We start from the raw sequence: 15,653 nt of genomic DNA on the forward strand, positions 1-15,653 counted from the left end.
AGAAAAAAAGGAAAACCATTTGAAGCATTTGAAATGTCAGGTGTTAGGTGTAAAGCTTTCATTTTAATAATATCCCTTGTTCCCTTTCCCTTTAGCTGGACAGAGATTTTTTAGAAGGAAAATGCCCCTGGTCTGACAGCCTCTTAGCTGGTGTTAAGATCGTAATGACTGTTCTTTTGGGGAAGAGAGAAGTCGGTAGAGATGGGCTGGAGCTGCTGCTGCTAAAGTCCAATCCCATTTCGTGAAAGATAAATGAAGACAAACACACACGCAAGGGGAATGAAAAGAGCAGCAAAGATAGCAAATGCAGCTTCTGTCTCTGATGTTGACTCTGACTTGCAACCTCGTGGCTGGAAAACACAAGCACAGCATACGGTTTGATCAGCTGCTCCGAGACTTGACAAACTTTGTAGCAGCATCGGGCTGTTCAGGGCATTGCATTTAGCTGCCCTTCTGGTCACAAAATATTCAGTCTTGTCTGACTAGGTTAGACTCTTATTAGACAGAAGGCAAAAGGAGAGGGCTAGGAAAGAGAAGAAATAAGGCAGGGAAGGAAAAGGACATGTCGGGGTAGAGGGGGAGACGAAGTGTTCAGGATTTAGCGAGAGTCTGTGGAGGTGGTGATGTCATCAGTTTCCCTGTGGCCTGGCCTGGCCTGGTCAGGACATCTCTCTGGGTTAGGATGAAGGCGAGTGGGGTCCCAGTAGCCTGTGGGGGCAGCAGCCATGATGGTGAAGCTTCGTTTTCCCCTCCTCTCGTCTTGCAGTCAGCGTCACAGAGGTCAGCTTTTCCCCAAAAAGTCTCCTTTTGAGGACCCCAAAAGGGAGAAATGGGTGGAAAACCCCACCCTTCCCCTCCCTTCCCCTCCTTATTTTGTTCACCAATTAGGCCTAATTTCTGACATTCCAATTTTGTTCACTGATTTCGGGTCCCACCCTTCTCCTGGTTACCAGGCATGATCTTAACACAGTCCTTGAGTTATAGCCAGGGGCCCTTTTTGTTTGTGCTAATTCAGTTTTTGTCTCCATTTGCGCCTTTTCCCATCAGCATTTGTGGTTCTAGGTTACTGTGACTCTTCATAAACTTTCTCACAGGTTTGACAGGTACACTCACAAGTCGGGTACATTTGTAGGCCCAATTATCACAGCAGATGAAAAAGCAAAGTTTCTGGTTTTCTGCTGCAGTTCCAGAGTCTCCCTGGCCTTGGGATCCCGCTGGGGAAGGGCAGAGTGCTGGGTGTACAGGACGCTCAAGGCCTGGCCCGGTAATGGCGTTGTCTCTTTCCCACTACAGCTGCGACTGATAGACTGGGGGCTGGCTGAGTTCTATCATCCTGGGCAGGAGTACAATGTTCGCGTGGCCTCGAGGTATTTCAAGGGACCGGAGCTCTTGGTAGACTACCAGGTACGTTAAGAAGCCCAGCAGGTGAACAGTGCCAGCTGCTGGCCGTGTCAGTCCTTGCAGTGATTGTGCACCCTTTGTACAGCAGAGGGCTCCTGTTCCTCTGAGTCTCCTTGTGGGGAGTGGACACACACACTTGCAGAAGGTGGGGCTGCAGAGGGTCCAGTGCAGCTGTTCTGTCCCCCCGGACACACCATGCAGGGCTGAGCGCTGGCTGGGCAGCTTTCCCCTAGGAAGGGGTGTTGCAGGTTAAGAGATTGGGGCTGATTCTCAGAGAGAAGAGAGACTGTGGCACCAAACTGGAATCTGTCCAAGGGGTGAAAGGGTTACCATGAATGGAGGGGAGGGGACCTGGCCAGGATGAGGCCATGCTGAGCGGGTGAGTGAGTGGGGAAGGCAAGTGAAGCAATGAATATAAACGAGTGCAACACCGCCGGGTGGGCTCCTCTGGGAGGAGAAAGGAAGGTGGTAGAAGAGAGAACATGAAATGCAGGTGAAACCCAGGCCTGTGAAGAAGAGACTGAGCTCCCTGGGCTAATGGCATCTTGGAACTGGAGCTGTCAGCCAAGCTGACAGCCCCTGTCCTCTGCCAGAGGCTGATCTCCTTGGGGTTTGTGGTGCTGCAGGGCGGGGCATGATCGCTCTCCGGAGCCAGGGGTAGCTGGCTGGGAGTGCCTGGAGCTGCTGCTGCCTCCCACCTCTCTCCCCTTGGCTTTTCCAGATGTATGACTACAGCTTGGACATGTGGAGTTTGGGCTGCATGTTGGCCAGTATGATCTTCCGGAAGGAGCCCTTCTTCCACGGCCATGATAACTATGACCAGGTGAGCTGAGGGTGTCAGGGCGCAGGAGCCCACACAGTCCCTCCTTTCCCCTCTAGCTGTCTTTCTGTACAAACCAGGTCGGACTCTGTGGATGAGAGAGGGGCCTAAAGAAATGCTTCAGTGCTCTGTTCTCTAAAATACCTGCTCCAGCAGCCCTGCACTTGCAAGCAACCCTAGAGCAGACCCGCTGCCATACAGACCAGCCACCAGTTCTCCGGAGCAATCCGAGGACAGCAGACCGGCCCTCCAGAGAACCAGGGCAATAACCACCTGCCCAAGCAGCCCTACAGTATCCAACCAGTGCGTGCAGCCTCATGTGTGCAAGTCGCCCGAGGATAACTAGGGGATGCTCCCGGTGCTTCGTTTGTAATGAAGGGGGGGCCAGGGCTCAAGCAATTGTTTTATTTTCATACATGAAGCCACAAGCCCAGTGGTGTCGGGGCTCAGAGGTGCCAGGGCTCAGCCCTGGCAAGCCCTGGCACAAATTAAGCCCTGGTTACACCCTTTGTTGCTTCGGTGGGCTGAGCTCCTTGCACGTAGCAGGGGCTTGTTGAATCCCTCCATCCCCCCCATAAGCTCCCTGTGTACCACCCTCCCATACCCCGTGTATTTCAGCGACTCCCTCCAGCCCAGCCCCTCCCCTCCAGCATGCCAGGGGCCGTGTGTGTACCCACTTCTCCCACCACTGTAGTTTCTCTTGGGAGATGAACGTGTTGACACACTGAACGACTTTGTCGGAAGGATGGGCGAGGCTGAGGTGGGGGTGTTAACGGCAGCCATCGCCTGGCTCTTTGAGCGATAGACAACTGCCAAGGTGCTCGAGACTGTGGCTCTGTTAAACAGGTGGCAGAGGCTCTGTGTTCCCCCCATCTTCCCCCACGCCGCTCGAGCTCTGCCCGTTGAAGCCGAGAGCGCTCCCTGAAATGGCCTGGAGAAGGCATTCAGAAGTTACTGCTCCCGCTGAACAGGCGGAGAGGCGCCGTCCGGTTGAGCGAAGGGCCGGGCAGTCTTGGCTGACAAACCCCAGTGTCAAGTCTAAACGGCAAACTTGCACTGGTGGAGCTGCCCGCGGTAGCGTGTCTGGCAAAGATGCGCTAAGCCGGCGGGAGGCAGCTCTCCACCAGCTCGGCTCCACCTCGGGAGCTGTGTTGATGGGAGACGCTCTGCCGCCCGCAGCGCTGTGTACGGGGGCTAGGTCGGTGTAACCGCGTCGCTCGGGGGGTGGATTTTTCACACCCCTCAGTGATGTAGTTACCCCCAGGTAAGTGTGTGGCGTACTCCTGGCCTTGGTGTATCCTGGCACGGCTGTGATATAACCCCTGCCCTGGCGCCAGAGCTGTGCTGCCAACCGACCAGCTGTGCCGACAAGGGCAGCCCTGGCGACAGGTGAGAGCGGCTGTCAGCACAGCTAGCGCTGCTCCGGGGGGTGGGGTTCCTACGCCGGCTGGAAGTCTCTTCCTGTCGGTGTCCAGGCTAGGGGGCTATTCTGGCATCAGCTCTGTAGTGTCGACATAGCTGAAATCATAGTGCCCTTTCAAACCTTGCTGTCAGCCAGGCCCTGGGACCTCCCCTGCACCCCGTACCTTGTATCCCTTCACTTGTCTCAGCTGGCCGGTCACCTCTGCTGTCAGCAGCAGCTGAGCAGAGACCCCTCACTGCTCTCTGCAGATACCCCGCAGGTCCAGGGTCCTTCGTGGGCCCTCAGGAGGCCTACGCTGGGCTCCCCTCTCCTCTGAGTGAGGGGGAGCAGCAGTAAACATGGGTGTGCTGGCATTAGTGATGCTAATGGTCCGTCTCTGTTGAATGCTGACCGAAGGCCTTGTAACCCACCCTCTTAACCTCTGAAAGCAGGAGCCTGGTGTATGGCACCTCACTGGGGTGCCTTAAATCTGCCGTTAGTGGGCAGCCCCCAGAGGAATGTTGGGAAGGGTGGGGTGATCCCTACAGACGTGCTCTGTTTCCAAGGCAGAGCCCCCCCCCCACCGTGTACATTGTCTCTGTGTTGGCCCTGCAGTGCTTAGCACGGAGGTTCCCAGGGTCAGGCAGTCAAGTGGTGCAAGGCCAGCCTGCAGGGATGGGAGGTCTGGACTGCAGATAGGCCTCGCTTTCTGTCTCTGTGCTCTGCCGCTGGGTCGCAGATGCTGGGCTTGGTATGCAAAATCATGTACCGCCCAGATGTGGCCCGGTGACCCTGGCTGCACGGGTTGGATTTGCATACGGGCCGTTGGATTTAGTGGTTCTTCTTTCTCTCCCCTCCCACAGCTTGTGCGGATCGCGAAAGTGCTGGGAACGGAGGATCTGTACGACTACATTGACAAGTACAACATAGAGCTGGATCCCCGTTTCAATGACATCCTAGGCAGGTGGGTGCCGGCTGCAGTGCCATGGTAGCTGGAGTTCCTGTCTCCTGCTCTCCTTCCCTCCCTGAATCTCCCTAAGGATTTCCCGACCCAGCTGTGCCCCAGTGCATGTAACTCGCAGTCTCACTGTACTGGCCATGCTTGACCCCAGGGGCCTTTTCTCCAGCAGGTGAGGCGAGGCAAGGCGAGCTTTACTCTGGCCTCTTAATCTGTGGCCTTTAGCTATTGCTGCAGGGAGTGATGATGATTAAAGTGAAGATTTAGTCACAGGTATTTTTAGTAAAAGTCATGGACGGGTCACGGGCAGTAAACAAAAATTCACGGCCCACGACCTGTCCATGACTTGTACTATATGCCCCTGACTGAATCTTGGGGAGAGGTGTTCCGGGGCAGTGAGCAGCCCGGGGCCACCGCTGGTGCTCGATGGTGGGGGTGGGGTGGGGTGGGGGGTGCACGGCCTGGGACCGCAGCTGGTGGCATGCCACTGGTGCTCAGGAGTGGGGGGTGGCACGGTGGCCTGAGATTGCCCCAGCAGCAGTCAGTGCAGCTGGCCCAGGGACTGCCCGGGCAGCCCTGGAGTCAGTCGCACTGGCTGCTGCAGAAGTCACGGAAGTCCTGGAAAGTCATTGAATCCGTGACAGACTCGCAGCCTTAGTGGTGATGTCCCACCCTGTGTCAAGATCCAAAAAGATAAACTGAGGCTGGCTTCCCCCACAAATATAGGGGGGTGCAGGAAGGGGTAAGGGTGACTCAGTGGGGGACTCTTCCCTCTGAGTGTGTACCATCCCCCAGTGTGGTGCTGGGGTGCCGGCTGTTTTCTCGGGAGACGTAAAAGTGAGGCCCTGGGGTTTGGATTTCATTGGTAAACTTTCATTACGTTAGACAAAGCTGAAACATTGTCTAGGACAAATACAGGGAATCTCCCTTTCCACGCGACTTAGAGACGTCTCTCAGAGAGACTGCAGGTCAGATACATGGGGGGCGGGAGAGGCTATAATCGGTGTATCTAATACCCTGCAGTTTGGAAGCTCCATTCCCATGATTCCAGGTGGCTGTTGCAGCAGGGTTCACAGAAGAACTCGTTTAGTAATAAAACCGAGACACTAAAGCTCTCAGGACACAGAGATGATGGGGTAGCCCTTGTGCCTGGCCAAATTCTGACTCAGGGCAGCATCTGTGTTCAGGGGAGTTAAGGGATTTGTGTGGCCCGAGTTCTGGGTTCTCTCTAGCCCCTCAGATGAGACCTCAGCTCCCTGCAGAAATGAAGCTGCGATAACCACATCCCTGCACCTCCAGAACAGTTTCCTGCCCCCTGGTGGCTGACTGTGTAGAGCCACCCGGAGGGAGAACAGAAGCAGGAGTTGATGACCAAGTGTGTGCTCTTTGGGATTAAGCAGAGCAGTAAGGCTGGCTTGTTCCTCCATCTCGGGGAGTTAGGGTTTCTGACTGGGTGCTGCGCTGAAGGTGGTGTCTCAGCTGCGGGGAAAGCAGAGTATTGCACAGTTCACGGGGGTGTCACCATGCTGGGGAGGGTGCAAGCCGTATGGGTCGGGCCCTACAAAATCCCGGTCCATTTTGGTCAATTTCATGGTCATAGAATTTTTAAAATCATAAATGTTATGATTTCAGCTGTTTAAATCTGAAATTCCAGGGTGTTGTAATTGTAGGGGTCCTGACCCAAAAAGGAGTTGGGGGGGGGGGTTGCTGTACTGCTACCCTTCTGCACTGCAGCGGCTGCTGGCCGGGAGCCCAGCTCTGAAGGCAGAGCCGCCATCAGCAGCAGCGCAGAAGGGAGGGTGGCCTGGTCTGGTGCGGCTGCTGGCGGGGCGCTGCCTTCAGAGCTGGGTGCCCGGCCAGCAGCCGCCGCCCTTCAGCCCCCCAGCACTGAAGGCAGGGTGGCAATACCCCAACCCCCCCTAAAATAACCTTGGGCCCCCCCTCGTAACTCCCTTTTGGGTCAGGACCCCCAGCGCTGGTCTCCCCCGTGAAATCTTTATAGAATAGGGTAAAAGCACACACAAGAGCAGATTTCACGGTCTGTGACATGTTCTTCATGACTGTGAATTTGGTAGGGCCCTGTGTATGGGGCTGCAGAGAGCCTGGGGTGCGTTGCAGCCCTGCTGGGATGGCTGGGGCGTGCGTTAGTGTGGGGGGAGCTCCAGGGGCATGGGCTAGGGTGCAGCAGCAGGGTTCCAGGCTGTCTGTCTCCCTTGCAGACATTCCCGCAAGCGGTGGGAGCGCTTCGTGCACAGTGAGAACCAGCACCTCGTGAGCACAGAGGCACTCGACTTCCTGGACAAGCTCCTGCGCTACGACCACCAGACGCGGCTCACTGCCCGGGAGGCCATGGAGCACCCGTACTTCTGTGCGTAGGAGAAATGCCAGCACCGCCTTCTCTCCTCCCGCCGTTCTGTCCTGGCTGCCTCCCTTCCCTCTCCCAGCCCTCGGATCTCAGTCCTTGCCCCACCCTCGAGCTGTGCACTGCCGGGGCCTCCCCGGTCTCCTGGGCAAGTGTCACTCTGGCCACAGCGTGGCCAGCGCCTTCCCGTGTGCGGGCAGCAGCCTCCTTGGTGCCACCTGCTCGGCAGCCCACTCCGCCCTGGTCCTGCTCGACTGCTGAGCAGCGTCTCTTGGCCCCTCTGGCAGCCCCCAGGGTTCAGTTCTTGATCCTCTGCCCTTCTCTCTTCCTGCTCAGCCATCTTCACTCTCCTTTCTCCCCACCCCCTGCTCGAGCGTTGCCCGTTTCTACCCAGGCACCACACCCATAAAACAACCATTATCCATCAGTATCGGGTGAAGCAAATTGCCTTAGACATGCTGCTCCCTGTGTCAAGAGCTGGATTCCCTCCCCTTTGCTGACACTGCTGTGTTGTCAGTGTCCGATGGAAAAGATGAACTCCCCAGGGCAGGGAGTGAGTCACCTCCTGTCTCGAGCCCCAGGCACGTTACTGCTGTAGGAATGAGTCTGTCCTGTTCTCTTTCGTGGCTGCTGATATCCAGCGTTCCTGGGGGCACCCGACAAAGTGAGTGTGTGGTCCCCGTCTCATGGAAGGGCTGCTCTTACGGGAGTGGAGCATCCCAGATTTCCCACTTGCCTCCCCCACGTTGGGTGTAGCTTCACCTTTGTATCCTGGGTGTGGCTTCTCTCCTGTCTGTGGCCACCTGCCAGCATCCCCCATTGGCCTGCTGTGTGGCCAGGCTATCCAGGACAGTGAGGGAGACCCTCTGAAAGCACCCAGCTCTCTCCATGGGTTTGGAGTCTCTTGTGAGCGTGGATGCTCGTCTCATTCACCCTTTCCCTTGCAGATCCCATAGCGAAAGATCCAGCCAGGATGGGCCCCTCAGCTGGACTGTCAGCCAGTAACACACCTGTCAGCTCCTCCAGTATGTTGGCAGGTAGGGTCCTGTGTTCTGGAGCCCTGTGGTACTCGAATGAAAGGCTCTGAGGAGGAGTGACTCCGGTCAGGGAAGATGGGAAGGACTGCCTTTCCTACACCACCCACCTGACTGCCTCTCCAGGGAGCTGGATTGGCATTCTGGGGGACCTTGCCTTTGCTCTAGAGTGGGGTAGGGAGGGCCATGAGGAGCAGCCTCTGGCCTGTTCCCTCCCTGCCATTGTTCCTTTGCTGTCTTTGCTGGCCTGACTCTCTGCCCTCTCCCTGGCACAGGTCTTACCTCAATGTCTGCATCCCAGCCCATTGGCAGCTTGGCCGCATCGCCCATCATCTCCTCTCCAAACGCTCTGGGGTCGCCAGTTCCTGCTGCAGCTGGAGTGCAGCCCTGAACTCAGTTCTCAGCCTCTGGCTTCGAGCCCCACCAAGGCTGCGCTTGCCTCGTACGCTCCTGCCCTATTCCTCCAAGCGCTGACCCGCTCTGCCACCTGCGAGCCGCAGCTTTCCAGAGGGCAGGAACCGGGGGCGCTCTCTGGAATTTTATTCGTATTTCTGTTGAGTATGAAAAAAGAGCAAAACCATAGGTTCCTTTTTCCCTCTGTGCGGTAACGATATCAAACTCTCTGGCTATGGCCAAAGGCTGATCTTGTTGTCTGTCGGGGTAAAGAGTTAGCTGCATTCTTCTCATGAGGATCATGGTTAGTGATGCAACTACAATGTAGAAATTTAAAATGGATAATAAAATTTATTTTCTATGTCCCTAACAGGACAGCATGGCCAGTGGCTTGGTCTGGGGCCAGGGACTTGAGCAAAAACCTCTGTGTGGCTTGGTGTATCCTGGGCAGGGAGTGTGTCTTGGGCGGTGGCCACTAGGAAGGGTTGAGCATAGTCATGCCTCTTCTGGGAGAACTCGGATTTTAAGGCCAGAAGAGGGACTGTTCTGATCACCTAGTCTGGCCTCCTGCATAGAACAGGCCTGAGCAACACCCTGGTGGTTCCTGCATCCAGCCCTGTAACTTGTGGCTGATCCTGTGCCAGTGTGGCTCCCACTCTTGGGAACCTTCCAGCTGGTAGGGCCCATGAGGAATGGGCACACACCTGCCCCCACATTGTTAGACATCTGACCCCCAACTATCCTTCATTCCCTCTGTTGTCATAGGCAGTGAGCTGGAATCCCCTGGCGTGTCCCCTCGCTCACTCACCTCCATCGGAACGTACCGATTGGTTAGTATTTGTCTGCTTTCTAGGCTGTGCCAAGGGAGCTGAGCGCGTAGTGTTCGCACTGGGCATCGTCCCATTTGTCCCTCTTCCCTTGCGGGGTCCCAGAGCTCGGGCTCCAGCCCCAGCCCAAACATCTGCAGAGCAGTTTTACAGCCTGAGCCCTGGCCAGCTGTGTCCTGATGGCTGTGTCCCTCCTCAGAATCCAAGGCCGGGAGGAAGCACCGGTCCAGGGACCAGGCAGCAGTCGCTTCCAGCTGGTGTCCCGATGCCGTGCTGCAGCACTGATAGGGCCTTGCTGCTTTTTGGCTTTGGAATCTGAAACACCTGCTCCGGCAAACTCATTGGTTGAACAGCTAGAGGGGAGCTGTTGCTATAAAGTGAAGCCTTCTTCAACCCCGTGTCTTCTCAGGGAACCTTTCCCTGCGAGCTGTTCCAGAGTTTGGGGCTGGAGACAGTGGTGAGCAGCGGAGGTCTCAGCGTTGAGAGTTTTCAGAGGTGACCTCTCTGCCACTAGTGATAGTGAGCCTGAGGTGCAAAAAGCCTCTGGTCCAGGACCCCTCTCAGCAGCCGGGCACTTTGTAATCTCCTCAGCGCAGGTAGATCCACCCAGAACACCTTAGTCGGCTCACAGAGCCCACTACGTTCATGCCTCCCAGGGCAGGGAGGGATCTGCCCCCTGTGACCTCTGTCCAGGGAAGATTTTTGGGGTGACGGTGCAGAGCAGTGAGACCTGCTGAGGCTGTTGCCACTTGCTGTCTTCTCCAATCGATGGCTGCCACAGTTTCCTGGCACTTCTAGGAAGGACTGTGGATGCCTTGGACTTAATTTGTTCGGGGGAAGGCTGCCAACTTTTTGCTAAATTTTTTTAGCTGAGGCAGGTGGTCCGGGTTGCCCTCCCAAACAAGCAGGCATAGTCTCAAGTCCTCCTATGGAGCTTCAGGGGCAGTAATAGAGTTTGAGTGTATTGTGTTATCTAGTCTGATCTGCATAGACCGGCTATAGAATTTCACCCCGTAATTCCTGCCTCAAGCCCCAGCGTTTGGTGGAGGAAGAGCATTTTCTTTAGACATGTCCAGTCTCGATTGAAACGCCAAGCAATGGTGGATTCTCTGTGTCCTCAGGTCAGTTGTTCCAATAGATACTTACTTTCCCTTTGGAAATTTTGCACCTTATTCCTAGTCTGAAGTTGTCTAACTTCATTTTCTACCCGTGGGTTCTTGTTCTGACTTTGCCAGATTAAAGAACCCTCAGCTATAAGAAGTCTTCTACCCACTATAGACCATGCTCAAGTCACCTCTTAATCCTCTCTGCGATAGGATTCAGCTTCTCAGTTGTCTCTCTAAAGCAGCTTTTCCAGCCCTCGAACCATCCCTGTAGCTCTTTGCTCAACCCCCAAGACAGAAGGAGAGCAGGTGTCCCAGCGGTAGAGGGGCAAGAATTAGCTGATGCTATCTTAACGGTCAGCAGTAGGAAGGGTAAATGCTGGTCCCATGGCCTGTGTGTGTCCCCCTGGCAGGGCAAAGAGTCTTTTACGCTGGTGTCCCACACAGGGTGGAACCTGCTTACCACAGGGATTTGAAACCCCGTGCCGGCTGTGTGACCTGCAGCCGGTTTGCTTCCGAACCGTGCCAAGGGCACATCTGTACACGCTCATGCTCCATACTCTCCATTTCCTCATCCTCGTGTCCTGCCCTGACACTAAGTGGTGGGGTCTGTTGAGGGTGAGGAACCCCGGTGGGCCGGCCTATATTCCACCTTGATGCCACGGACCACCAGGGATATTAGTTGGCGGCTCCTTCACAGAGCAGTGAGCATGGGCATGTACCTGGCGCGGTTCGCCCATCCCTGACGCCTGTCCATTTTCTGGCCTGAGGGAGACCCTGGCACATGCCTACCTTGAGTGGGCCGGGTTGCAGCCCCTATTTCGGCTTGTGCCTGCCCACTTGTCAGAATCCAACAGGACCACTGGGGTTTGAAACGTCCCACAGGGCCGAGGCTGTGGTCTGTCCTCCCCTCTGGGGTGGTATTAATGGCCCTGTGGTTCTTTTACTCCTGTTGTTCTTTCAGGAATTCCCCCTAGTGCTGCCTGTGTGAGGAGAGAGGAGGGGGCCCCAGCCCAGTCCGCTGGGTGTATGTCGTTGGTTTCTGCCTCCGCTGCCCCCTCCATTAGTTACTCCCGGGGGAATTCTGTGCCAAAAAATAAAAAAATTCTGCACACGCTATTTTCAAATTCTGCATATTTTATTTGTCAAACTAACACCCGTCCCATTATTGCTGGTCATTCATTTCAAAATACCTGTCAGCAAGCGTGGCTGTAACGATACAGGCGACAACAAAGATTCAGGAAATGTTTTTTGACAAATAGATTCCTTACTAGGTGTATTAACACAGAACTCTGGTAACGATGCATTTAAACACAGAACTGTATCTCCCGTGCCCCCAGAAACTGTGCAAAGACGGGGGGAGTTGGGGTAACGGAGGGGCAGAGGAAGAGGGAAGTAATTGCTGGGAAGGAGCCTGAGTGAGAACTTGGGGGGTTGTTGGGTGTGGGTGGGAAAAGTCTGGAATGGGTTTTTTTGGGGGGCAGCAGAGAGGGACTGTTAGGGAGCTTCTCCCATGCAGGCCCTGGGATGACCCCTAGCCTCTCCCGTTCAGTCAGGCACATCTGCCCCTATCCCCATGTGTCTTTGCACCCCATGTCCACATGTCCCACTCAGCCACCCACTTCTCCCATTGCCATGTGGCTCTGTACCCCCTCCCTGCCCCCATGCAGCCAACCTTGTGTCCCTGTCCCTCTGTCGCCATAGCTCTGTGCTTCCACTCAGTCACCCTCTGTCCCCATGTAGTTCTGCACCCCGGCGCCTCCACCCCCATTCAGCCCCTGCCCCACTAGCCCTACTGAGCCCCTGTCTCCCCCCAGCCCCCTGCGCTGTCCGTCTCCCCATAGCCCCTCTCCTGACACGGCCCAGCATGTGCCAAAGATGACTCCTGGCTCCTGCCGCGCCCAAGGGATGGGGGCCTTGGAGGCAGCTGGTCGGGGGAGAACTCTTGCTGCACTAGAATGAAGGGGCTGGCAGGTGCTGACTGGGTCCCTCAGGCACGTGTACAATGGTTTCGAAGGCACTAATGCCCCCTGAGAGCAGCTGGTCTGTGTGCCCCGGCCCAGGCGGGGTCAGCACCCATCCTCTGGCTGGTGCAGCTGTGGCCCTAGTGTTCTGCCCCCTTGGCTCCAGGGAAGGCGAGACCCCCCCATGCCTGCTGCCAGCGTGGGGCTATTGTACCTTACACGAGCAAGTCCCACACTCAGTGTACGCCAGGCTGTCGCTACGCGCTGGGCTGCTGGGCAGGGCAGCGCCCCCAGTTCCCTCGAGCCGTGGTTTTCGAACTGTGGGTCGTGGCCCAGTACGGGTCACTGGGTCACACTGGTCAGCCCTGCCGACCCGGCCGTTAGAAGTCCCATCCGTGGTGCTGCCCGGGTAAGTAAGGCAGGTGAGTCCTGACACCGCGCTGTGCCCCAGAAGTGGCCAGCAGCAGGTCCGGCTCCTAGGCATGGGGGCCATGGGGCTCCACTTTGCCCCTGCCCCAAGCACCAGCTGGGAGCTGACCAATGGGGGCTGGGGGGCGGTGCCTACAGGGGAGAGCCAAGGGGAGCTGCTTGCATGCCTCCACTGAGGAGTGGGACCTGCAGCTGGACCTGCCTTAGCACCCCCACTGTGACGCTGACTGAGGTTAGCCCATGCCCCAGCCCTGAGCCCCCCTAAACCTGGAGCCCCTTCCTGCACCACAAATCTCTCCTCTGCAGCCCCACCCCAGAACCTGCACCCCCAGCCCTGAGTCCTTCCAAACTGAGCCCCCCTGGCCCCCTCCCACACCCCAACCCTTGCCCCAGTCCTCCAAAACTGAGCCCCCTCCCACACCCTCATTTCCAGCCTCATCTCCACACCCCATCCCTGAGCCCCTCCCACACCCCAAACCCCTCATCCCCAGCTCCCTTAGGTCACAGGCATCAACAATTTTCTTCAACTAGGTTGCCAGAAATAAAGTTTGAAAACCACTGCTCAGGCCTGGGCCCAGGACAGCTGCCCCTGCCCTGAAATGCTCAGGGCTCCTTGTGCTCTTCCCTTCTGCTCCCACCCACCCCCAGCATCGCTTGGAGGCTCTTGCAGTGAAAAGCTTAATTGCTCTGCAGATTCCTGCTTGACAGTCACTGATAAGGGCTCCTCCCCAGTTCTGCTGGCAGCTCACCCCCTCTGTCTTACTTGGCCTAGGTAGCCTAGGGCCATGTTCTCATCTAGCACCCTCTCCTTATCTGCACCAGCCTTGTGCCCCTTATACAGGGTGCAACCTCCCATGCTCCAGTCACGGGCAGGGGTTAGGGTTAACCCTCCAGGAGAGGGTTTGAGTACAAGTGGAAGCAGCTACTCATGGCATTGTTCGTCTATGAAAATCAGCAATTTGTTAGGTAATTAGAGGAGAGTTTGGCCCTAGCTCCATGACTAAGTAAGGTGCATACGAGTAGTAAACTGCTACCCCCATTCAGTTACTACAGGGCCAAGATGGACCCTAGTGGACCTTGAAGCTGGGGTTGGAGGGGCTTTCACATCTTCCATGCTAGCAGTTTGGCAGACACTCTTACTTTCCTTGTGACCAAGTGGTAAGGTAGTATTATTCCCCTTCAATAGGGCACCCCGCCTTGCCTTTCCACAGCGGAGATTAAAAGCCACAGGAGATAGAATCACAGCAGATTAGGAAGAGACCTCAGGTCGTCATCTAGTCCCACCCCCTGCTCAAAGCAGGACCCACCCCAACTAAATCATCCCAGCCAGGGCTTTGTCAAGCCTGACCTTAAAAACTTCTAAGGAAGGAGATTCCACCACCTCCCTAGGGAGCCTATTCCAGAGCTTCACCACCCTCCTAGTGAAATAGTGTTTCCCTGATATCCAACCTAGACCTCCCCCGCTGCAACTTGAGACCATTACTCCTTGTTCTGTCATCTGCCACCACTGAGAACAGCCGAGCTCCATCCTCTTTGCATCTGGGCCCAGGGACTTGTGCTCATCCAGCTTTTCTAAATAGTCAAACTGTTCTTTCTCCACAGAGGGCTGGTCACCTCTTCCCCATGCTGTGCTGCCCAGTGTAGCAGTCTGGGAGCTGACCTTTATCGTGAAGACAGAGGCAAAAAAAGCATTGAGTACATTAGCTTTCTCCACATCCTGTCACTAGTTTGCCTCCCTCATTCAGTAAGGGGCCCACACTTTCCCTGACCTTCCTCTTGTTGCTAACATACCTGTAGAAACCCTTCTTGTTACCCTTCCCATCCCTTGCTAGCTGAAACTTCAACTGTGCTTTGGCCTTCCTGATTTCATCCCTGCATGCTCAAGCAATGTTTTTATACCTGGCTTTAGCCCTCTGTCCAAGTTTCCACTTCTTGTAAGCTTCCTTTTTGTATCTAAGCTCACACAAGATTTCTCTATTGAGCCAAGCTGGTCGCCTGCCATATTTGCTGTTCTTTCTGCACACCACTCATACTAGCCTCCCCAGGGATCCTGCCCATCAGTTCCCCAAGGGAGTCAAAGTCTGCTCCTCTGAACTCCAGGGTCCGTACTCTGGTGCTCTCCTTTCTTCCTTTTGTGAGGATCCTGAACTTGACCATCTCATGGTCACTGCTGCCCAGGTTGCCACCTGCTTCTACTTCCCCTACCAATTCTTCCCTGTTTGTGAGCAGCAGGTCAAGAGGAGCACGGGCCCTAGGTGGTTCCTCCAGCATTTGTACCAGGAAGTTGTCCCCAACACTCTCCAAAAGCTACCTGGATTGCCTGTGCACTGCTGTATTGCTCTCCCAAGGGATGTCAGGGTGATTGAAGTCCCCCATGAGAGCCAGGGCCTGTGACCTGGAATGGAGGATAAGCATTTACTCAGAAGCCAGATGCAGCACCCCTGTTTCTCCTGCTGGTCATTGCCGTGGAGGAAGTCCGGGCTGGCAGGGATCTTTAGCCATGGCAGCAGCACAAGCCGGAGGCCTGTGGTTGAAGAGGCTGCCTTAGCTATGGGATCTTCTCCCTTCCTTCAGGCAGATGGAGCTAGAGACATTATGTGAGCTGTGTCTGGAACGGGGACCAGGGGGCTCTGGCTGATCAGATCCAGGGGTTAAATTATGTTTGTATTTACTACACTGAATGAAAATGTGGCCTTGGTACAGAGCTGCACCAAACAGCTCCCTCTTGCTAGCCTGCCGTGGGGCATCAGCGACTCCACTGTATCCGCACTTAGTTGTGACACGGAGGCAGATTGAACTAGCGAGAGCAGCCATGGGCCTGCACTGGTCCCAGCTCCGTGGAGAGGAGACAGCTGCTACTACCGGGGGAGGGAAGCAGTTGGGGCCTTCCCTGAGAAAAGCCCATCTCCATGGCAGGCACCAGGCCTGGTCACTTGAGCTAAGCTGCCTCCCTTCCTCCC

General features: G+C 55.8%; 1 protein-coding gene across 3 annotated transcripts in view; it reads left to right on the plus strand.

Moving 5' to 3' along the window:
• LOC125630889 (casein kinase II subunit alpha) overlaps nt 1-8,740 on the plus strand; it is a 63,777-nt gene extending 55,037 nt beyond the window's left edge. For all 3 annotated transcript variants that reach the window (XM_048837101.2, XM_048837102.2, XM_048837103.2), the window contains 6 exons: nt 1,294-1,404; nt 2,123-2,224; nt 4,487-4,587; nt 6,801-6,949; nt 7,891-7,980; nt 8,253-8,740. In XM_048837101.2, coding sequence (XP_048693058.1) covers nt 1,294-1,404; nt 2,123-2,224; nt 4,487-4,587; nt 6,801-6,949; nt 7,891-7,980; nt 8,253-8,368 — 669 coding nt within the window. In that variant the 3' untranslated portion in view covers nt 8,369-8,740. The remainder of the gene's footprint in view (nt 1-1,293; nt 1,405-2,122; nt 2,225-4,486; nt 4,588-6,800; nt 6,950-7,890; nt 7,981-8,252) is intronic.
• Nucleotides 8,741-15,653: the final 6,913 nt, after the last annotated feature.

The sequence above is a fragment of the Caretta caretta genome, chromosome 2, assembly GCF_965140235.1.
Source record: "Caretta caretta isolate rCarCar2 chromosome 2, rCarCar1.hap1, whole genome shotgun sequence".
In the NCBI taxonomy this organism is placed as follows: Eukaryota; Metazoa; Chordata; order Testudines; family Cheloniidae; genus Caretta; species Caretta caretta.